Raw genomic sequence first — 25,105 nt, 5'->3', positions numbered from 1 at the left:
AATAAATGTAGTATTGTACTGTATGAACTAAAATACTTGAAATCTATAGAAAAAGAGTAGAATGCAAAATGTATAATATGACAATAATAGGCATAAACCTAGAATCTAGAGACCTGAAACAACAGAATTCTTCAATTTGAGTATTCACGTCTCTCTCTCTCTCTCTCTCTCTCACTGTGTGTGTGTCATTTTTTATAACCGAACATTCTCAAAACAACATAAGAGAACAGTTAAAAATGACTTATTACAAATAAATAAAATAAATAAATAGTTATTCCAAATGGTACCATAAAATAACCGGGTAACTGCAGGATTTTTAAAATAAAATTTAAGAGCTTTAAAGACCTTTTAAGACCTGCACTTCATATTTCAGCCTTTAAACATTTTTTTAAAAAAGGGAAGAGTCAAAAGTATCAATTATAATATTAATTTAAACAATTAGGCTATTATTAATCAATTATTATATTTAATTACATAAATATATCTTAGTGTCTTAAGTGTTTAGATTTTAATAATGAATTAGCTTTTTGTTGATCCACTGGTTCACATTTATAAATATGTAGCAGAAATAGCAGACGGGTTTATTGCAGAAGCAAACTCGCTCTCTGCAGCAGCAGGTTTCACTTCCGGCCGATGATGTTTCCTTCTCTCTCTAGACTTCTATAAAGCATTTGACTCCGTGGAGCATTTAGTCTCTCAGTGCTCAAACACTTTGGGTTTGGAATCAAATTTAGAGAATGGGTTGGTGGTTTATATGGAGATAGCTGTGTGCTATTATCTAGTGTTACCACCCCAAGCTTCAGGATCAGTGTGGGTGTCCCTCAAGGTCGCCCCATCTCACCGTACCTGTTCATCTTAGCCACAGAAACACTAGCAATCTATATTAAAAACTGCAATGATATTAAAAAACTTAATGTACTTGGCACAGACATAATAATCAGCCAACTAGCAGATGACAACAATATTCTTAAAAGATAGATACCAAATTTCAACAACTATTGCCAAAATTTAAAAATTCAAAAAAGCCTCAGGTCTAACATTAAACTTAAAAAAATGTGAACTGCTTGCTGTACACGACACTTCGCTGAAAAACATCTGTAATATCCCTATTAAATCAGAAATCAGATACCTGGGAATGTACCTTTCCAAGGACCAAAAACAAAGCCAACTTCTGCATGTAGAAAATAAAATTAAAGAATGCTTTAAAATCAAGATTTAATAGATGGCTACAGAGGGACGTATCAATACTCGGTCGAATTTACATAACCCAGCCTGATTAACTCTATCAACCAAATCAACCTAAACTTCATTTGAGGAAACAGACCACATTATATGAAAAAAAAGCAATATGGTTAAAGACACAAAGTTATTGATTCTGACTGCCTTAATGGAACCTTAAAAATAAATTGGTTGAAATCTTGGCTCAAACACAGCAGCTCCTTCTGGTACTGTTTTCCAAAGACCTCGAGAAAACTGGAGGATTAGAATTTCTTCTCAGAGCGGACTTTAATGTTAATAAATTACCTATATCAGAGTTTCACAAACAAATACTCTTGTATTGGAAAATGTTACACGTGCACAGCTTCTCACCCCATACATCTGTGCTCTGGAACAACGGCTGTGTTCTGCACCGCAACGATCTCTGTTCTTAGAGGACACCAGCGGACATATTTAAATTATGAACAATTTTGCATTAAACATTATTTCAAACCCTCAAAATCAGACTTTTTTAAATTACATATGCACTACCCCAAGGGTTTGTCCTTCTAACAAGAAACATTTTGGCACATTACATGATACAGCCACACCCTCACTATCAGTTCAAGAGATCCATGTTCTGGATAATAAATACACTGAACACTTTATTAGAAAATGTTTTATTGATTATCTTTACCCTAAAAGCCAAAATAAAAATAACATCCTATAAAAATTTTATAAAGGTTCAATCACTAAACTAAGAACAATGTATCTATACCCTCCTGAAGTGAAGACACACACTTCAAAGTAATGAATAATATTAACTGAATCTTCTCTTTGGTGTAGATAATAATACATGTACATTCTGTGAAAATGATGTTGAAACTGCGGAGCACGTGTTTCTCTCATGTAATGTGATTCAGATATTTTGGTGTGATATATAAACGGGTCTTCATTCCCCACACAACATTATGACTGATATTCAGAACAAGGTGATGAGCTCTGTATTAATACAGTCCTATGTCTAGCTAAATTCTTCATTCACAAATGTAGAGTTGTGAAATCATCTCCCAACTTTGTCGTTTCTTTAAATGAATTTAAACTGTATATGAAATCTTTAAAAATCTTGAAAGGTTTAGATACCCTAAAACACTTCCCAGCTGAGGTTAATAGCTGAAGAATGTCATGTTATAATCTCTTTTTTTTTCTCTTTATAAATCATTTTTGTTTTTGTTACTAAGACTGTATATATTCTGCTGTTTGTATTGAGAGCTGCTTCCTCAGGGTTTATCTTTTCTGTGTCCTATTCTGAAGAAACTGGTTTTATGCAGCCGTGTTTGTTTGCAAATCTTGATATCTTCAATAAATAAATAAAAAGGTTTCACTTCCGGTTCTAGCAGTTTCCCCGGTAACCTCAGAACAAAGCAGCGTGTTTATTCTTCTGAAGTTTAATCTTCATACTAATCTATATTGCAATTCTTGTCTTTCTGTCTCCAAATTTAAGACCTCTTATAATTATGATTTTCTGTATCATTTTAGAGCTTACATACCTTTGAAATTTGAGGCAAGTGCAATTCTGGCATCCACATTTGTAGTGGTGTGATGACGATTTAAATAACAGATCCAAACATATTGAACTCATGGTCAGTTTTGTATTATTTGCTAATGTTAGTGAATGTTTAGATTAGAGTGCACGGCCTACACTGAAATGGTAATATTAACATCATAAACTGAAAGCTATCTTTACGTGACTTACATTTCAGATATTTTTAAATTGATCCTCCGAGTCTAAAACGATCCAGCGGGCCGTACACGGCAGTTTCAGCTTCTGATAAGCAAAAATAGATTGCATTAGTCCCCCTCTTGAAGGTAGAGTCCTTCATCATGTTCAAGAGAGAAGAAAGTCTGGCAGCAGGAAAGAAGAAGTGTTAATGTCCAGAGTGTTGTTCATTAATCAGTGTTTGTGTTTTAAATTGGACAGATGTGGTCATGCAGAGTCAGTAGAACATGTTCTTATAGAGTCTGCTGCTTATGAAGGAGCAAGATTTCAGCTCACTCAAGCTTTAGGATCGTGTGGAATAAATGATTAATGGACCTAAACAATCAAGAATATGTCATGAACTAATTACTTTCTTAAAAGAAACAAGACCGATAAATAAAATTTAGGATACAGGTATGTTAAATAAAGCGTTATTTTTAATTATTAATATTTTTTTTATTTTTTATTTTATTTTTTTTGTTTGTTATAGTGATCAAACTTTCAATCATTATGCGCTCCGCACTCCTGTCCAGTAGGTGGCGGGAAAGCGCCATTAACACCAGAAGAAGAAGAAGACGTCATCGCGCCGCCGGAAGTGAGAGCGTCACTGCGACGAAACCATGGGACGCGAGTCGCGGTAAATATTTCCATGTTTATTCAGCTTCATTTTAAAACGGTTTAATAAGGTGTTTTATTAAAAACCACAAACATTTATAATGAAGGTGTTATTAAAACCTATGCGCTCTTCAATAGTGACGTAAAGACTGTGTTTGTGTCAGATTGAGCTTCTGCTCCACCAACCAAACAACTAGCTTGCTAACTAGCTAACTAATGATAACTGCTGCTGATAACAATTACACGAGTGTGTGTGTGTGTGTGTGTGTGTGTGTGTGTGTGTGTGTGTGTGTGTGTGTGTGTGTGTGTGTGTGTGTGTGTGTGTGTGTGTGTGTGTGTGTGTGTGAGTGAGTGAGTGAGTGAGTGAGAGAGAGAGAGAGAAACACCGGCTGCGAATACTTGTACTTCTCTCTCACACACACGTGACCCTGATGCACAAAACCAGTCTTAAAACTGAGATTTCTACATCATCATCAGCTGAATAAATAATCTCTCCATTGATGTGTGGTTTGTTAGGAGGACAATATTTGTCTGAGATACAACTATTTGAAAATCTGGAATCTGAGGGAGCAAAAAAAATCTAAATATTGAGAAAATCATCTTTAAAGTTGTTCAAATGAAGTTCTTAGCGATGCATATTACTAATCAAAAAATTAAGTTTTGATATATTTACGGTAGGAAACTTACAAAATATCTTCATGGAACATGATCTTTACTTAATATCCTAATGATTTTTGGCATAAAAGAAAACTGTATAACTTTGACTCATACAATGTATTGTTGTCTATTGCTACAAATATACCTGTGCTACTGATGACTGCTTCTGTGCTGCAGGGACACACACACATATATATATATATATATATATATATATATATATATATATATATATATAAATAATAAAAAGGAACAGTTAAGTAATAAATATTTGAGTCATTTCAGATTTAAAGGGAAACATCTTTTCTTTTATTAATTTATTCTTATTAATCTATTAAGTGCTTTTTGCAGTTCAGATGGTTTCAAATTGAGAAAATAACAATGTTCATGTTGGACCAGAATCCGTTCTGTCTGTGTGTACTCAGCAGTGTGTGTTACAGTGAGTGTGTGTAGAGTTCAGACTGTGTGTGTGTGTGTGTGCAGGCACTACAGGAAGCGCTCGGGCTCCAGGTCCAAGAGCCGCTCGCCGGACTCCAAGCGCTTGAAGAAGGAGGAGCAGACGGGGTCCCGCGCCCGCGAGCGCAGCCGGAGAGAGAGGTCACGCAGCCGAGAGCGCCGCAGGTCACGCTCCAGAGACCGCAAGAGGCCGAGGTCAGAGGTCACACGCCCCCCGCAGGGGTCTGCTCCACTGCGCTCCCGAGTCCTAACCTCTGTCTCGTATCTTCACAGGCGCTCCAGGAGCCGAGAGCGGAGACGGTCCCGCAGCCGAGAGCCCAGGAGCCGAGGGAGGAGGTCAGCACACACACACAGCTGCCCTCCGGTTTAGTTTTTATTTATTTATTATAGTTCAGGAGGCTTCCAAGATTGACTTCAAAACTTATTTTATTCAAAATAACACAAAAACAGATAATAAAAAAAAAATCAGTGCAATAAATAATCAGAAATGTTTCTTGAGCAGTAAATCATCATATTAGAATGATTTCTGAAGATCATGTGACACTGAAGACTGGAGTAATGATGCTGAAAATACAGCTGCACATTCACAGATAAAACATATTTTAGTAAAATAGTAAAAATATTTCACAAAATTCTTTAGATCAAATAAATGCAGGCTTGGTGAGCAGAAGAGAATTTAAAAAACATTAAAAATCTTACTGTTCAAACACTTCTGACGGTTGTATCTCTTTATAATAATTTATCAGATAGAAATTGCTACTTGTGAGTAAAAAAAAACAAAACTAGAAAATCATATTAATTCATTGGTAATAAAAGTCTGTGTTATAGAGAACATTACATTTTTGGGACTGTGGAATTTAATTATTTGAATTATCATTATTAAATTATTTCAATATTTTTCCACTCCTAGTTTCTGTAAACAAGCCGGTTTGTCATGATGTCAGAAGTATTAGAAATACTGTATTTGGTTTGGAGTCAGAAGCGTGTGATCTGATCTTACAGCAAAGAGAAGCCCGAGAACACCGAGCCGTCGGCTGAGAAGAAGAAGATCAAGGAGGAGAAGGAGGAGGAGAAGCCTGAAGACGTAAGCTTTCATCACACATCATCTCTCTTCAGATGTTGATTCATCAGTAACCTCGTGCAACGGCTGGTTCTGCAGCAGGACTTTGACCAGAACACTCTGGAGGAGGAGATGAGGAAGAGGAAGGAGCGCGTGGAGAAGTGGAGGGAGGAGCAGAGGAAGAAAGCCATGGAGAACATCGGAGAACTCAAGAAGGAGCTGGAGGAGATGAAGCAGGGGAAGAAGTGGAGTCTGGAGGACGATGACGGTCAGGGATTCTTAAAAAATCGACATTAAAATCTATAAGCCATGAACTGAACCAAAGATCTACGAGCAGAATCACAAAACTAACTATGATTTGGCAATCAGACATCAAGCCCGACCGATATGGGGTTTGGGGGCCGATACCCATATTAGGGAGAAAAAAAAGAATACAGAATAATAATAATATATATATATATATATATATATATACACTATATATATACAGTACATACATATATATACATAATATACATTTTTTTTTTTTTTTTGCAGTGGTCACTCAAATGTGGTGGTCAGACACTTACAATGACGTGACAGAGATATGATGGAGGCAGGGCATTTAGCAATAAACTTTATTATCCAAAATGAGTCTAACATCCGTGTTATAGTTTAAATGGTTTTACGTAGACTTGAGCTTTAAAGCGTTTCATCTAGCCGCCAGTAGCAAACAATGGAGCGCACTCTGCTGGACAAACCAAGCAATTACACCATTTCAAGCATTTTATCGGCATTATGTTATGTAAAAAAAACAGGTTAATATCGGCGGCATATTTGCGATACCGATATATCGGCGACAGGCTCACATAATATCAGCAAAACAATATATCGGTCGGGCTCTAAAAAAAAAAAAAAATCAAAGGTAGAAGTCTTTATGTATTGCCAGCTCACATTAAACACATTGTTGTGTGGATGCACATATTTGATTGGCCATCCCAAAAACTCTGAACTGTGATTGGCTGACTCCCACACCAGGGGCGGGGCTTTCAATGAACCACAGTAAACCCCAGTCAGGGAGCGTTTGTTTACAGCGATCAGAGCGATGCTTATATTTAATGCAAGGGAAGAGAGTTTGCATTATGCCTTTGTTTTCATTTGTTTTTACAAACTGAAAGAGTTGAATTGAATAATTATGTGTGTGTTTGTGTGTGTGTTCAGATGACGATGAGGAGACTCAAGCGCCCGTGGAGCCGGACGGAGAGGAAGAGGAGGGAGAGAAGGACGGATCGGCTGGGACAGAGGAGGAGACACAGATGGAGCAGGAGACCGGAGAGGAGCTGGACCCGCTGGACGCTTACATGGAGGAGGTCAAAGAGGAGGTCAAGAAGTTCAACATGGGCACCATGAAAGGAGGCAACGACAAGGTGCTTCTAGTGCTTTAAATCAGATTTAAAATCCTTAGATATAATTTAATAGCTATGATACTGTTTTTGAAATCAAATCTTTGCGTAGTAAACAGGAAACACTGGCATCTGACAACGCTTTGGAAAAAGAAACATTTAATCTTAAAAAATAAAGCATATACAAATAGATAATAAAAGTTGATTACAGATTACAGTTAGATGTTCCTGGTGATGGTTGAGCCGTTGTGACCGGTCTGATGCTTTAGCGGTGCTTCTGGAGCTGGACAGTCCCGGTGTCCACTCACTGTGTGCAGAAGAGTGCTGTGGAGTTCTCTCTCTGTGTTCCACGTGAGGCTTAATAAATGATTATTCAAATATAGCTGAAAATATGAATTGTGTCTCAGCAGAAAGGCAGTGTCTCTGTGACCAAAGTGGTGACCGTTGTGAAGACCAAGAAGATGGTGCACACCACCAAGAAGAAAGGAGAGCTGATGGAGAACGACCAGGACGCCATGGAGGTACAGCCATCCCAGCACACGCGTGTCTCTGTGTCCTTCAGTGTAGATCAGTCTCATCACAACACGCACACGGCACATTCCTCTGTGAATATCAGGGATGGTTGAGTCATGCACTCCTGTCACGTATCACACACACTTCTGTACGCGGACAGAACGCAGGTTAAAGTGTCTGTCTGTCTGTGTGTGTGTGTGTGTGTGTGTGTGTGTGTGTGTGTGTGTGTAGTACTCATCAGAGGAAGAGGAAGTGGACTTGCAGACGGCCCTCACAGGCTTTCAGACCAAACAGAGGAAAGTTCTGGAGCCGGTTGATCATCAGAAGATCGAGTACGAATCCTTCCGCAAGAACTTCTACGTGGAAGTGCCGGAGCTGGCCAGGATGAGTCCTGAAGGTACAGCACACACCTCAGCCCTTATTCAGGAGATCCTCTCAAGAGGATAACGGTGTGTCTGCTCCGGTCTCTTCCAGAGGTGAACGAGTACCGTCTGGAGCTGGAGGGCATCACCGTCAAAGGCAAAGGCTGTCCGAAGCCCATCAAGACGTGGGTGCAGTGTGGGATTTCCATGAAAGTGCTGAACGCGATGAAGAAGTGAGTAGAGCGTGTGCTCAAGACGTTCACAGACAGAACCAACGTTTGTTACTCCTCTCTGTCTCTTTCCAAGCACAACTATGAGAAGCCGACCCCGATCCAGGCCCAGGCCATCCCGGCCATCATGTCTGGACGCGACCTCATCGGCATCGCCAAAACAGGAAGCGGGAAGACCATCGCCTTCCTGCTGCCCATGTTTCGGCACATCTTAGACCAGCGTCCGCTAGCAGAGGCTGAAGGACCCATCGGTGAGTTTCATCCTGATCTGTCTCTTACTCGATTTAGCTGCTCACCTCACAAACCATCGGTGTTCTGTTCGAGTGTCACGCTTTCTCAGTAAATATGTTCTTGACAAGCATTTGTTGACCCTGGAGCACAAAACCAGTAATAAGGGTCAATTTTCTGAAATTGAGATTTAAAAATCCTGAATAAAAATTAAGTTTTGATATATTTACAGTAGAAAACTTACAAAATATCTTCATGGAACATGATCTTTACTTAATATCCTAATGATTTTTGTCATAAAAGAGAAATGTATAATTGTGACCCATACAATGTATTGTTGTCTATTGCTACAAATATACCTGTGCTACTGATGACTGCTTCTGTTCTCAAGGGACACATGTTTGTTGCAGAGTCTTCTCACCAGCCGTTTGATGCTCCAGGGTCACAGATGTGCAGTGAAGACTTGAAAAACACCTCAGACATGATTCCTATCTGAATCTGAGATCAATTGACAGCCTGTTGTCACATGAATATCATTATGTCATGCCTAATCCTGATTTTAAGGTCAGAATTATGGTCAGTGGCAGAAGAAAAGGCAAACATGAGCCTGATGTTTTCGTGCACCCCTACCTTAGATATCATACAGTTTGCATACATACAAAATTTGTGGAAAAATAAATTTTTTCAAGATGTTTCCAACCAATTCTGTAGAAAGTCCTGTCTATGGATGATTTGAAAAATCCTGGAAAGCTTCTAAAACTAATTTTATAAAGCGGAGAGTTCCGGTCCTTGATTCTGATTGGCTGAGCTGCGTTCGAAGCTGTTGTAAATTACTCTACAAAGTAACATTCACCTTTGTTTACTTCTGTGTGTTGCTCGGCAACCACAGCTGTTTCTGAGGAACTACATTGTTTGGTGGAAGAATACTGTTTTTATTAATATCATTACACTTTATTTGCTCTGTTTTATTCTGTGAAACCTTGCTACATGTATATAATAACAGTTTTATAAAAGCAATAATCCCCGTGAAGCCGTGGTTTACAGTGAATTTATAACAGCTGAGAGTAAGTATCAGAGTAACGTGTGTTTCTCTCCGTCAGCCGTGATCATGACGCCGACGCGTGAGCTGGCTCTACAGATCACCAAAGAGTGCAAGAAGTTCTCCAGGTCTCTGGGTCTGCGTGTGGTGTGTGTGTACGGCGGCACTGGCATCAGTGAGCAGGTGTGTGTGTGATCCGCTCCGTCACGCTTCATGACCTCACGCAGAACCTGCTCTAAACCAGCGTGTGTCCACAGATCGCAGAGCTGAAGCGCGGCGCAGAGATCATCGTGTGCACACCGGGACGCATGATAGACATGCTCGGAGCCAACAACGGTACGTGCCTCGTGAGTTTGTGCTGGATATCCTCACACGCACTCCATCAGTTCAGCCGCTGCTGTCGTGTGCTTTGAGCTGCTCGTGAACCTTGCCGTCTGTCTGCTAAACGCTCTGCTGTTGTGTTGTGTTGCGCAGGTCGCGTGACCAATCTGCGCAGGGTCACGTATGTGGTGATGGACGAGGCTGACCGGATGTTCGACATGGGCTTTGAACCGCAGGTCAGTCTCTCTCTCCTGTCACACTACACACTGTTATAACACGGCTGAGACGGTTCAAGCTGTTCTCACACCGAGCGGAGCTGGTCTTGCATGATTGAAGCAGCATTGATATTAGAGAATGGGCAACTGTCGCATTGCATTCTGGGTAGTCATATTTTAGGATACACTCAGGAACATGCGGCGGCGACAAACACAAATCACCAGAGAAAGTTCACTACATCGCATTTTCATTCATACTTTTTGAGAACTACTTGCACTCGTTTAGAATAAACCTAGTCATATTTACCAATATAAATATTTTTATATTTAAATTATATATTTTCCAATAATTCTACACAAATTTGCAGAAATGCCACACAAACTCGACTGCAGGCACATATAATATAATAATATATAAATAAATATAATTTAGATTTAAATATTTGATGTGTAAATGTCTGATGTCTGAGCTCACCTCAGGTGTGTGTGTTGCAGGTGATGCGTATCGTGGATAACGTGCGTCCCGACCGGCAGACGGTGATGTTCTCGGCTACGTTCCCGCGCACCATGGAGGCTCTGGCGCGCAGGATCCTGTCCAAACCCATCGAGGTGCAGGTGGGCGGCCGGAGCGTGGTGTGTTCAGACGTGGAGCAGCACGTGGTGAGTTCATCAGAGCACATAACTTTGGACCAATCAGCAGCAGTCCAGTCCTTTTTGAAGCGAGGCGCTTCTGACGCTGTCTGTTGTTCAAGAGTGTCTTGACACAAGGAATGCGACAGCTGAAACCCATGTCTTGCATACGTCTGTGTGTAGTGGTTCTTGAAGCACTGACTCCAGCTGCAGTTCACTCTTTGTGAATCTCCCCCACATTTTTGAATGGGTTTTGTTTCACAATCCTCTCCAGGGTGCAGTTATCCCTATTGCTTGTACACTTTTTTTCTATCACATCTTTTCCTTCCCTTCGCCTCTCTATTAATGTGCTTGGACACAGAGCTCTGTGAACAGACAGCCTCTTTTGCAATGACCTTTTGTGTCTTGCCCTCCTTGTGCAAGGTGTCAATGGCCATCTTTTGGACAACTGTCAATTCAGCAGTTTTCCCCATGATTGTGTAGCCTACAGAACTAGACTGAGAGACCATTTAAAAAGCCTTTGCAGGTGTTTTGAGTTAATTAACTGATTAGAGTGTGGCACCAGGTGTCTTCAGTACTGAACCTTTTCACAATATTCTGATTTTCTGAGATACTGAATTTGGGATTTTCCTTAGTTGTCAGTTATAATCATCAAAATTAAAAGAAATAAACATTTGAAATATATCAGTCTGTGTGTAATGAATGAATATAATATACAAGTTTCACTTTTTGAATGGAATTAATAAAATAAATCAACTTTTTGATGATTTTCTAATTATATGACCAGCACCTGTATGATATCTCGATTCTTCCAGAGTCATGAGCTGTAGTGTATATCACATTTAAACTGGTGCTGGTGTGAATGCTGTAGATGTGAGGTGGTCTGAAGCTCAGGCTGTGGTTTCACAGATTGTGATCGCGGAGGAGAAGAAGTTCCTGAAGCTGCTGGAGATCCTGGGTCACTATCAGGAGAAGGGCTCCGTCATCATCTTCGTGGACAAGCAGGAGCACGCCGACGGACTCCTCAAAGACCTGATGAAGGCCTCGTACCCCTGCATGTCCCTGCACGGAGGTCAGCATCTCTGTCCACTGATACACACACCATCTGTATTGGTCAGCAATTGATTCTAACTGCTGAGAACCGAATGAAACACGATTTGATAAAGCAGGAATCTTTGTTTTATAATATGTAAGTTAATCAGATTCAAGCAGGCAGCTCTCATCCAAGATGGTCATGTCTTTCTTCAGTCGAAAAGAAATTAAGTTTTTTGAGGAAAAGATTCCAGGATTTTCTCCGTACAGTGGAGTATAATGGGGATTAAATGGGTTGAAGGTCCAAATTGCAGGTTCAGAGCAGCTTCAAAGGGCTCTACACGATCCCAGCTGAGGAATAACTGAGGAATATGGGTCTTATCTAGAGAAACCATCGCTCATTGGAAAAGCAGCGTGTGAAGAACTACTGTATGTCTGATATTTCATGTTTGCATCACAGTGACATATATTGTATAAGACAAGTTTATTCAAGATGTAGTTGTAGTTCATGCATCTTTTCTGCAAAGATATTTAACAAGTGATTTGTTTAAAAAACTTCATGTGTGCTGCACTCAGAATAGAATTTTCTGTAACTGGAGGGTAATAAAGAACTAGTGATTTGAATCATGTTGTATTTTCAAGTTGACTAGAATATCGTATAGAATCGAGAATTGGTCAGATGTTCTGGAAAAATCCAGATTATAATTGTTTGGCACATGGTCAAGCCCTAGCTGTTCGTGTAAGTGTTAACCCTTCGCTGGAGCTGGCTGTAGATCAGGGCAGCCGTGCTGAGTGTGTGTGTGTGTGTGTGCGCAGGCATCGATCAGTACGACAGGGACAGCATCATCAATGACTTCAAGAACGGCGCGTGTCGTCTGCTGGTGGCCACCTCGGTGGCGGCGCGAGGCCTGGACGTCAAGCAGCTGATCCTGGTGATCAACTACAGCTGTCCCAACCACTACGAGGACTACGTGCACCGCGCCGGACGCACGGGACGAGCCGGGAACAAGGTGTGTGTGTGTGTGTGTGTGTGTGCTGAGGACGAGCCTCATGTCTCTCTCTCTCTCTCTGTGTGTCGTGTGTGAGTGTGAGAGAGAGAGTGTGTGTGTGTGTGTGTGTGAGTGTGTGTGCTGAGGACGAGCCTCATGTCTCTCTCTCTCTCTCTCTCTCTGTGTGTGTTTGTGTGTGTGTGTGTGTGCTGAGGACGAGCCTCATGTGTCTCTATATCTGTGTGTGTGTGTGTGTGTGTGTGTGTGTGTGTGTGTGTGTGTGTGTGCTGAGGACGAGCCTCATGTGTGTCTCTCTCTCTCTCATGTTGGAGTGTTGGAGTGTGTGTGTTGTGTGTGTGTGTGTGTGTGAGTGTGTGTGCTGAGGACGAGCCTCATGTCTCTCTCTCTCTCTCTCTCTCTGTGTGTGTGTGTGCGCGTGCTGAGGACGAGCCTCCTAAAATACTCTCTCTGTGTGTGTGTGTGTGTGTGTGTGTGTGGTGTGTGTGTGTGTGTGTGCTGAGGACGAGCCTCATGTCTCTCTCTCTCTCTGTGTGTGTGTGTGTGTGTGAGAGATCTCTCTCTGTGTGTGTGTGTGTGTGTGTGTGTGTGCTGAGGACGAGCCTCATGTGTGTGTCTCTCTCTCTCTCTCTCTCTCTGTGTGTGTGTGTGTGTGTGTGTGCTGAGAACGAGCCTCATGTCTCTCTCTCTCTCTCTGTGTGTGTGTGTGTGTGTGTGTGTGTGTGTGTGTTGTAGGGTTACGCGTACACCTTCATCACTGAAGAACAGGCTCGTTACGCCGGAGACATCCTCAAAGCGCTGGAGTTGTCCGGGTCGGCCGTCCCGCCGGAGCTCGAGCTGCTCTGGACCAACTTCAAGGAGCAGCAGAAAGCTGTAAGAGCTCCTGACCAACACAGTTACACTAATAAAACTGACTTTGTCATCTCACACTTCCACAGTTAATTCATCACCGTACATTAAGACATAAAAATGAGCTCTGTATTCTGAAATGTGATGTTTAAATATGCTAATGTGACATTATCTAATTAAATATGCACTCATTTGCATACACTTCCAGAACAGAAATCTGAGGTTCTGATAAAGTCAGGTTCATAATTCAGAGGAGGTTTGGGATTTTTCTTTTTATCACTCCATAAATCAGAAAATGCTGTGAACAGACAGAAAACAAACACATTTCACTGTTTTCAGGAGTAAATGTTGAATAAATCAGCGTTAATGAAATATGAACAACCTTCAGAACATAACAAAGCAATAAAACCTCTTTAGAGATAAGGGCTGTAATAGAAACACAGACACAAACAGGTAAAGCCTGACGTGTGTGTGTTCAGTGGTCATGTGTTGGGCTTCTCCGCAGGAGGGGAAGAGCATCAAGAGCAGCAGCGGATTCTCCGGGAAGGGCTTCAAGTTTGACGAGACGGAGCACGCTCTGGCTAACGAGAGGAAGAAGCTGCAGAAGGCTGCGTTAGGTCTGCACGACTCTGACGACGAGGACGCGGCTCTGGACGTGAGTTCATCTCATCCGCTCACACACACCTCTGGACGTGAGTTCATCTCATCCGCTCACACACACACCGATCAGAACACAGACTCAGGACAGCGGAGAGAATTTAATACAGTGATGACCATTAATCAGTTTAATAACCGGAGAAATTTAATAACTGTAAAACACACTGTGGGCTTTAATCACACTTTCCACAGTAGTAAAGTACTTCATCTGTTTGAGTTATGATAAAACAGGAGTCTGTAGATGTGAATCTTCTGTGCGCTCAGATCTGTCTTCCTCTGATCTCTGATTATGTGAAAGTGAAGTAAACAACAGACTGAATAAGTGATCAGATTTCTTCAGACTGTTGTCCTCGCTCTGCTCTGGTGACTGATGGAGTTACAGTGTGTGTGTGTGTGTGTGTGTGTGTGTGTGTGTGTGTGTGAGAGAGTAACAGCTGATGTCTGGTGCGTCTGCAGATCGACGAGCAGATCGAGAGCATGTTTAACTCTAAGAAGCGTGTGAAGGACTTCTCTGCTCCGGGCGGCGCTGCGGGAGCGTCTGCGGCCGGCGTGAGCGGATCCCTGACCGCTGTGTCCGGTCTGAGTGGCCTGAGCGCTCCGTCCGCCGGGAACATCCAGAAACTGGAGATCGCCAAGAAACTGGCCCTCAAGATCCAGGCGCAGAAGAATCTCGGCGCGGAGGCTCAGGTCAGACGCGCTGCTGCTCTTTCAGCTTCAGCTTTTACATAAACCTTATATTTAACAGAGTAGATGACTTTATATATATGTGTCCCTGCAGCACAGAAGCAGTCATCAGTAGCACAGGTATATTTGTAGCAATAGACAACAATACATTGTATGGGTCACAATTATACATTTCTCTTTTATGACAAAAATCATTAGGATATTAAGTAAAATAATTTTTGATTAGTAATATGCATGGCTAAGAATACATTTGGACAACTTTAAAGGTAATTTTCCCAATATTTTGATTCTTTTTATTCTAGTTGTATCTAGGCTTAATAAGAAGCTTATTTATTCAGCTTTCGGGTGAAGTTTAAATCTCAGTTTCAGGAAATGACTGGTGTTGTGCTCATGTATATCACACTGCAGGCGTCTGTCTGCTGATGGTAACGGTACGCTGTTGTCTTTCAGGATGTGATGCAGCAGGCCACAAACGCCATCCTGCGCGGCGGGACGATGATTGCGCCCTCCGTCTCGGCCAAGACCATCGCGGAGCAGCAGGCGGAGAAGATCAACGCCAAACTGAACTACACGCCGGTGGAGAAGCTGGAGGAGGAGCGGCAGGCCGCCGAGGCCACGGACACCGTCAAGAGATACGAGGAGGAGCTGGAGATCAACGACTTCCCTCAGGTCTTACAAATCCTCTCAACACTTTACCACACACTTCTGTTCACATGGAACAACAACCTAAAGCAGTCTTCTAAATGTTAATTCATATTAAAATATTCTATTCTATTATTATTATTATTAATATATTAATGTTATTTAACTCTGGACATAAATATGAGTTATTTGAGCTGAAACGACTTCATTATAGCTCAACACTAAGAAAACTACTGTGTGTGTGTATGTGTAGGTGTGTGTGTGTGTGTGTGTTTTCTCCGCGAGGATGGACTGACAGCTGACGTGTTTGTTTTGCAGACGGCGAGGTGGAAGGTGACGTCTAAGGAGGCTCTTCAGCGCATCGGAGAGTATTCGGAGGCGGCCATCACTATACGAGGAACATATTTCCCACCGGGCAAAGAGCCCAAAGAGGGGGAGCGCAAGATCTACCTGGCCATCGAGAGTAAGTGTGCTCGCCGGATGCTAGAGGACCGCTGCTCTTCTGCTGTATCTAAAGCACTCTGTGTTGTCTCCAGGTGCGAATGAGCTGGCCGTGCAGAAGGCCAAAGCAGAAATCACACGGCTGATCAAAGAAGAGCTGATCCGTCTGGTGAGTACATCCTCACTCATCCTCTCTGAACCAGATCAGTCTCACACTGAACCCTCTTTCTCTCTGCTCTCAGCAAAACTCCTACCAGCCCACCAGCAAGAGCCGATACAAGGTCCTGTAGCCGAAGACGCAGGACAGAAGACCGCTGCCGTTTCTTACCTGATCCCACAATGCTTTCTGTTATGTGAGATTCATTTATCGGGATGTTTTTACCTATTGTTTCTTGTAGTTTGCATCAGTGATGTTGAATGTTTTAGAAAATTCCATGTAACTGAACTAAACTTCATTTGGAAATAAAGTGATTTTTCCTTGTGCTCTGTCCGTATGAATCTGTAATATCAGTCGTTTCTCGTCAAGCTATTCAGTTTTTACTTTTACATTTAGCAGATGCTTTTATCCAAAGTGACTTACGAATGAAGACAATAGAAGCAATCAATACCAACAAAAGAGCAATGATATACAAGTGCTATAACAAGTCTCAGTTAGCTTAACTCAGTACACGTAACACACATATAATAAGAAAACAGATAGAATACAAAAAGAATAGAGCAAGCTAGTGTTAGAGGCCTTTTTTTGCTCTTAATTGTATAATAATAAGAAAACAAATAGAATACAAAAAGAATAGAGAAGCTAGTGTTAGTTTTTTTTTTTTTTTAAGAAAAACAAGCAGTAAATAAATGGAGTGCAAGTCTAAAAGTTTTTTTTTTTAAAGAATATAATGGGAATAGAGAGTGCTAGAGTTAAAGGGTCAAATAAAGATGTGTTTTTAGTAGAACGACTTCTGATTTTTTAAAGTCGACTTTTATGTGACGAAAGTCGAGTCGAAATCGACTAGTCGCTGATAACGTCATTATAAACCTGCAGCTGAGACTCAAACATCTTGTGCACAGCTGTGGTGTATATGACACAGTGCTGCCCACGTGGCTATTGCTCCTAGAACAGCTCCTTTTTATCAGTTCTTATGTCTTTGGGTCGTTATATTTCGCACAGATCTCTGCTCGTTCTAAATCAGACACAGATAAAGTACCGCACAGTAAAGATTACATTTATATGAATGCATTAGTGAGAGCGATTGTGAATTAATTCTACCTGACAGCATCTCTCTAGTAGCATTGAAGCTGTGGGATTTAGTTATTAAGAAATACATGCTTGAACTTTTCAGTTTCTAAGCCATTTTATTGAGAAATCAGAACAGTGTTGACGATACATTTCCACGCTGAATGATTCTGCGTGTGAGGTACAAGCTACTGTCTGAAGTCTGTGTGTGTGTGTTACAGTGCAGCAGCGCATTAGATTAGAACAGATTAACTTACTGTACAATAAGCTGTTTAAAACATGCATTCTCCTGTTCAGTTTCAAGCATCCAGTAATATAATCACACATGTCTTGTGGAGCTTTTGGAGTATACATTTATATGTCATTTTAACTGTTTGGAAACGGAGCGTAAATGTGAAAGTTCTTGAAAGACTTCTTATCCTGTTGCGCCCTCTATAGGACCAGCGACTAGTCGACGTCAAGCTTAAAGCGTCGTGGCAGAGCATTGAAATCAACTAGTAGATTAGTCTGTGCAACCCCTAGTTTTCAGCTGATTCTTGAAGATGGCTAAGGACTCAGCTGCTGGGATTGAGTTGTGCAGGTCATTCCACCAGGAGGAACAGTTAATGTAAAAGTCTGTGAAAGTGATTTTGCGCTTCTTTGAGATGGCACAATCAAGCAACGTTCACTTGCAGAACGCAAGCTTCTAGAGCTTCATCAATCATAACTCCAAGGTTTCTGGCTGTTTTTGAAGGAGTTATGGTTGCCTAACTTGATGGTGAAATTGTGATGAAACGATGGGTTTCCTGGAACCACAAGCAGTTCTGTCTTGGCAAGGCTGAGTTGAAGGTGATGGTCCTTCATCCAGCAAGAAATGTCTGTTAGACAAGCTGAGATGCGAGCAGCTACCGTCGGATCATCAGGATGGAATGAGTGTAGAGTTGAGTGTCATCAGCATAGCAGTGGTATGAAAAGCCATGTTTTTGAATGACAGAACCTAGTGATGCCATGTAGACAGAGAAGAGAAGTGGTCCAAGAACTGAGCCCTGAGGCACCCCAGTAGTTAGATGTTGTGACTTGGACACCTCACCTCTCCAAGATACTTTGAAGGACCTATTGGTTGTTGTCGAGTAGGTTGTTCTGTGTGAGAAAGGTAGAGACTTGGTTGAACACAGCTCGTTCAAGTGCTTTTGCAATGAAAGGAAGAAGGGAAACTGGTCTGTAGTTCTCTAAAAGAGATGGGTTGAGGGTGGGTTTCTTAAGTAGTGGAGTTATACGAGCCTGTCTAAATGTTAAGCCTGTCTAAATGTTCACCAGTGTGGAGGGATATGTTAATGATGTGAGTGAGTGCAGGAGAAATGGCTTGAAGGAGATGAGATGGAATAGGATCAAGCGGACAAGTAGTAGGATGATTAGAAAGGATGAGTTTGGAGACTTCTGCCTCAGAGAGTGAAGAGAAGGATGTGAATGAGTGTATGTTTGCTGGTGAGATGTCCTTGATGGATTGTGGTGTGGAAAATTGTGCACTGATGTTTTTAATTTTATTAATGAAGAACGTGGCAAAGTCATCAGCTGTTAGTTGATGCAGGAGGGGGAGGAGGACAAAGGAGCGAGGAAAATGTTTTAAAGAGCATGCAAGAGTTAAGTTTTAATTAATTTTGTTATGGTAGTATGTCCTTTTAGCAGTGAAGACATTAGCAGAGAATGAAGAGAGGAGCGACTGATACGAGTTTGGATAGGGGGGAGTTTGATGAATTTTTGAGATCAGCAGTACTTTGATGATGAGCTTAGACCGAAGCTCACGGAGAACACCGGACAGTGTCTGCTGCAGTTTGATTTGATCAAACTGCATCCGCATTATTTGTAACATTTTTGTTATTTAATTAGTAGCTTTTCCTTAAACTCATAACCCCCCTGCATTTCCTTCACAAACCTTGAGAAACCTTGATGTAATATAATGTTTAATGCACTTCATTAAGTTGATAACAATTGGAATATATTTGCATTTATATTTAGTATTTGTATTTTTATATCAGTATTGTGCATTGCTATATAAATCAATGTGATAAGCGATTTAGGTCAAAAGTAATCTGAAAGTAGTCTAATTACACAACCTTAAATGTGTAATGTTATGGATTACGTTACAATTTTTGTCATGTAATTGCGAATCAGTAAAGGATTACAATTTGTTAGTAATCTACCCAGCTCTGCTGATTTTACTGATGAACTGCTAAAAAAAAAAGCAAGCAAAATAAGGTGTAGCTATATAGATGTAGCGTTGTGATTGGTCAGGTGTGATGATGGGCATCTGTCAATCTCAGCGCTGGGCTGGTTTGATTGCTGCAGCGCACGCGGCTGTGATTGATCCATCCTGCGCAGCGCGGAGTAAAGTAACAGATGTCAGCAGCAGCGTCTCTGCATCAGTCTGAACAATAATGTGCACATAATAATGCACAGACAGACGCTTTCAAACGCGGGTTTGGAGCCGAAGAGTGAAGACTTGAACTAGATGAAGTAGTATTCATATCCATCGTGTCAGATGAATTCTGCTCCCTCTCGCTGTCAGTGCAGCTCAGAGCGCATGCGCGTTATCCTTTTGATTTCTTAATATTTAATATCAATGGCTGACGCTGATTTCTACAGCATCTCCTAAAATTACGAAGAAAGCTTTGACACGTTATCTGAACTTCGAGGTGAACGTCAGTCTCTTGTGTTTTCTTCGACGAGCTTCGATCATAATCGGTCAGAATTCATCTGTAGCACCAAAATGGGACAAAAATGTCACATTTAACCCTTTCCGCTCCAGAGTCGACATTACCGCGAGGTACAGTCACTGATCATCTCTTTACAACAGATGCTGTGCATGGACTGAAGTGTGTTTTCCTGGAAATCAGACGGGTTTATTTGTTTATTTGTCACGCTGTTATTTGTTGGAGACAGAGAATCAAGGGGCTTTGTCGTGTGTGACAGTAGTGTGTCTGCTTTATAATGTTCATGTCACACTTAAAGATATGCATGCTACTGTAGCCCTGACTTCTGAAATATACATTCACACACAGAGATAATGTGTTATGAAGAGCTCCAGCTGCTGAGTTTAACACCAAACACGATCCGTGAAATGAGTTTAGTCCACGACTGTGATGATGATGATGAAGATGATGATGATGAAGATGCATCCTGAAAGTTAATAATTCAGACTGCTCTTTAACGCAGGACACTACAGTTGAACAGAGTAAAACATTTAACTAATAAATCACAGCTGTTTAGTGTTACAGTTTTCAGAAATTTAGTTTGTATATGCAAATATGACAGTATCTGATTGAATATGAACAAACCTTCAGAACACAGAGAGGAGTAAAACTGTAAAGCTTGGTGTTTGTAAGCGAAGAAGCTCTTTAAAGGGTCATGACAATGATTTAAACCAAACCCAGCCTTCACTGCGTCTGTCCTGACCGCAGACTCATATCTGTGACTGTGTCCAGTGTAGACAAGAGAGAGCAGTGATTGTGATTTCTGTTTGATTCTGACACGTTCATCGTGATCACGTGTCGGCCGCTAGTGACTGAGCTCCATGGGCGGGGCCTATGCTGAGAAGAAGACTATTCGTCGATGTCTAGCTCCGGAGGCGTGATTATGCAAATGTTTGTGCCCATGTGACGTCATCTTGCCCCCCGGATCCAAACGAGCCGTGTTTTTGGAGCTCGATTAAATAAATGCTTTGTTTATAACGAGGAGGACGTTTTAAGCTCAGTATACCAAAAGATCAAGGCATGTTTGATTTCTCATGTCATGATCCCTTTAAAGATATGGATTGGGATTGCAACCTGATAAAATAAACACTTAAATGTGTATTTTGGATGTTTTTCCCACTAGAAAATACACATTATGAAAATCTGAATCTCAGAAATGACCAGTGCATGTTTTGCCTGTAGTGTCTCGCCCTAAACAGACATATGTGACCCTGGAGCACAACACCAGTCATAAGAGTCAGTTTCGTTTAAACTGAGATTTCTAAATCATCTGAAGCTGAATAAATAATCTCTCCATTGATGTGTGGTTTGTTAGGAGGACAATATTTGTCTGAGATACAACTATTTGAAAATCTGGAATCTGAGGGAGCAAAAAAGAAATCATCTTTAAAGTTGTTCAAATTAAGTTCTTAGCAATGCATATTACTAATCAAAAATTAAGTTTGTTGGGTATTGCTACAAATAAACCTGTGCTGACTGCTTCTGTGCTGCAGGGTCACATACTGTATATGTGGTTAAAAGCATTAAGAAAGAGTGGTTTCATGGGCTCTTTATCCCCTCTCTCCTGGCGTCTGTCAGCAGAAGATGATGCGTCAGGGGCCCGGGGCCGGCAGTGATTTCTGTGTGGACAGCATGCCGTCGTGTTTAGCCGAGGACGGGAGACTCTCGCCGAGCCACTTTGATTTGTGCCCCACCAAGTTCTATCAGTCTTCTCCTCCTCAGCGGCCTCGACAGATGTGCTTCGCTTACCTGCCGCCTCCGGCCGTCCTCAAACCCACGCCGTGCCGCGAGGAGCCACCGCTGTCCCCGGGGCCCGCCGCCACTCAGGCCAACAACAAGAGCAGCGACTCCAAGAAGAAGAGTGCATCAGGGAAGTCTGGGAAACGCGGGCGTCCGGCGGGCACCACCAAATCAGCCGGATACAGAACCAGCACCGGCAGACCTCTGGGCACCACCAGAGCCGCCGGCTTCAAGACCAGTCCGGGACGGCCGCTGGGCACCACCAAAGCTGCAGGGTATAAAGTGAGTCCCGGTCGCCCGCCGGGGAGCATAAAGAGCCAGTCACGCCTGAGCAAACTGAGCTACAGCGCCTGCAGCGGAGCCGCGTTTCCCTACAGCATCATGCACAAACCTGGAGCCTGCGACGCTGCGCTGAAGGAGGAGACCACCACAGAGTAACAGCACCCTTCACTCCTCGTATTACACTAGAGCAGTAGCTCAGCCGAGATTAAACTGTGCTCATACTCACCCCGTCCAAGATCAGGAGGAGTGTGTTTCTGAGAAATGTAGCACTGCATCAGTGTCTCATCAATGGATGCTCTGCAGTGAATGGGTGCCGTCAGAATGAGAGTCCAAACAGCTGATAAAAACATCACAATAATCCACAAGTAATCCACAGCACTCCAGTCCATCAGTGAACATCTGGAGAAGACAAAAGATGAAACACATCCAGCATTAAGACGTTTTTAACTCAAATACATAGAGTTTATAATCCATAATAACACTTCCTGCAGTGAAAAAGTGTTCTGGTGTGAATCAGGAGAGAAATCTGCACAGATCAAGCAGCGTTTAAACAGCTCTAAACTAATATGTGTCTGGATTTTGATGTGAGAGACAACAGGAGATTATTGTGATGTTTTAATCAGCTGTTTGGACTCTCATTCTGACGGCACCCATTCACTGCAGAGCATCCATTGCTGTCAGTAGTATTACTTCTGTGATGCATGTGTGTAGTTTCTGCACGAGCGCCCTCCAGCTTCCAGTGAATTAAACAATCATTACAACTTACAACACCCTATTTTGGGTAAAAATAGGAAAGATAATACTTTTCTCTAAAGAAACAGGACTCCCTGAATTAACGTCATTGATATCGTTATCGCAGTAAATTCCAGAAATTTATCTCCATCCCTATCTTCCATTAATTACTCACCGTCATGTCGTTCCAAACCCGTAAGACCTTCGTTCATCTCCAGAACATGAACTGAGATATTTTTGATGAAATCCGAGAGCTCTCTGACCCTTCATAGACAGCAAGGGTCCTCACACGATCAAGGCTCAGAAACACAGCAAAATAATCCATGTGACATCAAGGGTTCAACCGTACTTTTACAAAGCTACAAGAATACTTTTCGTGCACAAAGAAAAGAATAATAACATAATTTATTCAACAATTACCCCAGAACATAATCAGCGTTGTTTACATTGAGCATGAGCGTGCTGTGTAACGTAAACAACGCTGATGATGTTGATTATGTTCTGGGGTAGTTTAGAACGACATGAGGGTGAGTAATTAATGAGAGAATTTTCATTTTTGGGTGAACTAACCCTTTAACCATCAGGGCTGGATGGGCAGGTGAACCTGTGAACAATAAAATATATAACGATTGCTTTACAGCACCTTCATAAATTCAATTAAAACAAAGCAAAAAACACTGACACACATTCTTTATTCATCATTTTGTAGAAGTAGAGTTTAAAAATCTCACAGAATTTTTTGTAGAAGAGGTAAATCGCCATCTTTCTACACCTGACATCATAATTACAACTGAACAATTATGACAAAATGTTAATTTTTCTGTGAATTAACCCTTTGATGTTTGGCAGTGTGTTTGGGTCAGTGTTTTCCGTCAGTGTACGTTCTGCTGGTGTTTGGCTCTTTTCATTGGGCTTGGATTGTGTGTCTTCATGAAATCATGTCTGTGTTTCTTCTTCATCTAGAACGCCAAAAATGCTGTTTCAAGCTCCTCCGTTCCTCCTCAGCGGCTTCCCCGTACGAAACCAAAAAACCCCTCCACCGATCAGCGTCATGCCATCGGAGGCCTTTTCCCCGGCGGCCGTGTGTCCAGACGGCGGTCAGTCGAGAAACGCTCTGCCGGTACCCATCCACAGCGCTCTGCCATCGTACTCCTGAACCCGTCTGTCACACACACACACACACACACACAGAGAGGTCACTGGACCATCTGGCCGTTTCTCCCCCCGCTGAAGCTGTAAATACGTCCCTGGTGCTCTGTGGTCACTCTGAATGTCCAGTGCATGTCATGTTGGGTTGCTCGTGGGCTCGTTTCTTAAGCTTGATTTGTATAGTGACACAATAACGAGTGCAATAGTTTCACTGAAGCGTGTTTCTCCCATTCCAGCACTCCACCAAAGAACTCCAGCAGCTCTCTTTAGCGTGTGCGTGTGCGTGTGCGTGGGGGGGGCATGACACACACGCTCTGTAATTACACACGTCAAGCACCACACGTCTTGTAATAGTTTGTTTTGTATTGTATTGATTACTCTGACTCTGATGATTATTGTTGGTGTGGGAATGCTGTCAGCATCTTGTGAACACGTGATGTAGAAATCTTCTCATGGTTTAATATCATGGTTGAGGTGAGTAGTGTGTAGACTGTTAGTAGCAGTGTGTGGCATCAACAGCAGGTTTGTGTTCAGTATTTGTTACATTCATATAATCAGTGATGTGGGCTTTTATTTTTTCCTTTTTTATTTACTTTGTAATATGGTTACAATATGAAGAAATACATGTTTGTGTATGTTTTATTAAAATCTAACTACACCAAGGAAGTCTTATTGCTGTTTATTTCATTTTATACCGATAACCAAATAACTTTGGAATTGTATTTTGCTTTAATGGTTTTAAAGTGTACAACGTAAACAATAGTAGGCCATAAGAACACGAGAATAGCACATATGTAAAATCAAAGAAAAATACCACATTGATTTCATAGTTTTACTTTTTGATATCAATTTAAGGAATGTTTTGACCTCAACATCAAATTCAGTCGACTGAGGTATAATTTACATTTAGTCATTTAGCAGACTCTTTATTCCAAAGCCAATCAAAACAACAAAAGAGCAATAAAATGTAAGTGTTGTGTCAAGTCTCATATAGCTTAACGCAGTACACACTGCAGGGGTTCTTTTTTCCCTATACTTACTAGAAGACCTGCCAAGAGAGTAATAGTCCAGCCTGGACAGAACAAGAGCTTGAACAAGGAGTTGTGCCGCATGTTCTGAAAGAAAGGGCTGATCTTCTTAATGTTGAATAAAGCAAATCTGCAGGACCGGACAGTTTTAGCAATGTGGTCTGAGAAAGTTAGCTGATCATCAATCATAACTCCAAGGTTTCTGGCTGTTTTTGAAGGAGTTATGGTTGATGTGCCTAACTGG

The 25,105-nt window shown here is 41.6% G+C and overlaps 2 protein-coding genes across 3 annotated transcripts; both read left to right on the top strand.

Annotated features, from left to right (window-relative positions):
* Window positions 1-3,473: 3,473 nt before the first annotated feature.
* LOC109081497 (DEAD (Asp-Glu-Ala-Asp) box polypeptide 46) lies at window positions 3,474-16,457 on the top strand. The gene is given in 23 exon segments (XM_042748203.1): window positions 3,474-3,593; window positions 4,712-4,879; window positions 4,958-5,020; window positions 5,687-5,768; window positions 5,844-6,012; window positions 6,945-7,150; window positions 7,537-7,647; window positions 7,871-8,036; window positions 8,114-8,238; window positions 8,308-8,482; window positions 9,560-9,681; window positions 9,756-9,834; window positions 9,973-10,055; window positions 10,530-10,694; window positions 11,574-11,736; window positions 12,513-12,706; window positions 13,439-13,576; window positions 14,058-14,207; window positions 14,666-14,896; window positions 15,344-15,562; window positions 15,854-15,998; window positions 16,072-16,145; window positions 16,219-16,457. Coding segments are annotated over 23 exon segments (3,093 nt in total). The 5' UTR covers window positions 3,474-3,576; the 3' UTR covers window positions 16,267-16,457.
* Window positions 16,458-19,613: 3,156 nt separating this feature from the next.
* Window positions 19,614-24,496, top strand: LOC122134285 (UPF0461 protein C5orf24 homolog). Of its 2 annotated transcripts, none has more exons than XM_042748205.1 (3): window positions 19,614-20,004; window positions 21,509-22,104; window positions 23,648-24,496. In XM_042748205.1, exons 2-3 carry the CDS (start codon window positions 21,515-21,517, stop codon window positions 23,838-23,840), a joined length of 783 nt encoding a protein of 260 aa, XP_042604139.1. In that variant the 5' UTR covers window positions 19,614-20,004; window positions 21,509-21,514; the 3' UTR covers window positions 23,841-24,496. The 2 variants fall into 2 exon arrangements, with proteins under 2 accessions (XP_042604139.1, XP_042604138.1); XM_042748204.1 differs by having other exon boundaries at window positions 19,618-20,004; window positions 21,512-22,104.
* Window positions 24,497-25,105: the final 609 nt, after the last annotated feature.

The sequence above is a fragment of the Cyprinus carpio genome, chromosome B21 (genome assembly GCF_018340385.1).
Source record: "Cyprinus carpio isolate SPL01 chromosome B21, ASM1834038v1, whole genome shotgun sequence".
NCBI lineage: Eukaryota > Metazoa > Chordata > Actinopteri > Cypriniformes > Cyprinidae > Cyprinus > Cyprinus carpio.
Note: the sequence above shows the minus strand (reverse complement) of the source record. Positions and strands in the feature narration are given on the sequence as shown.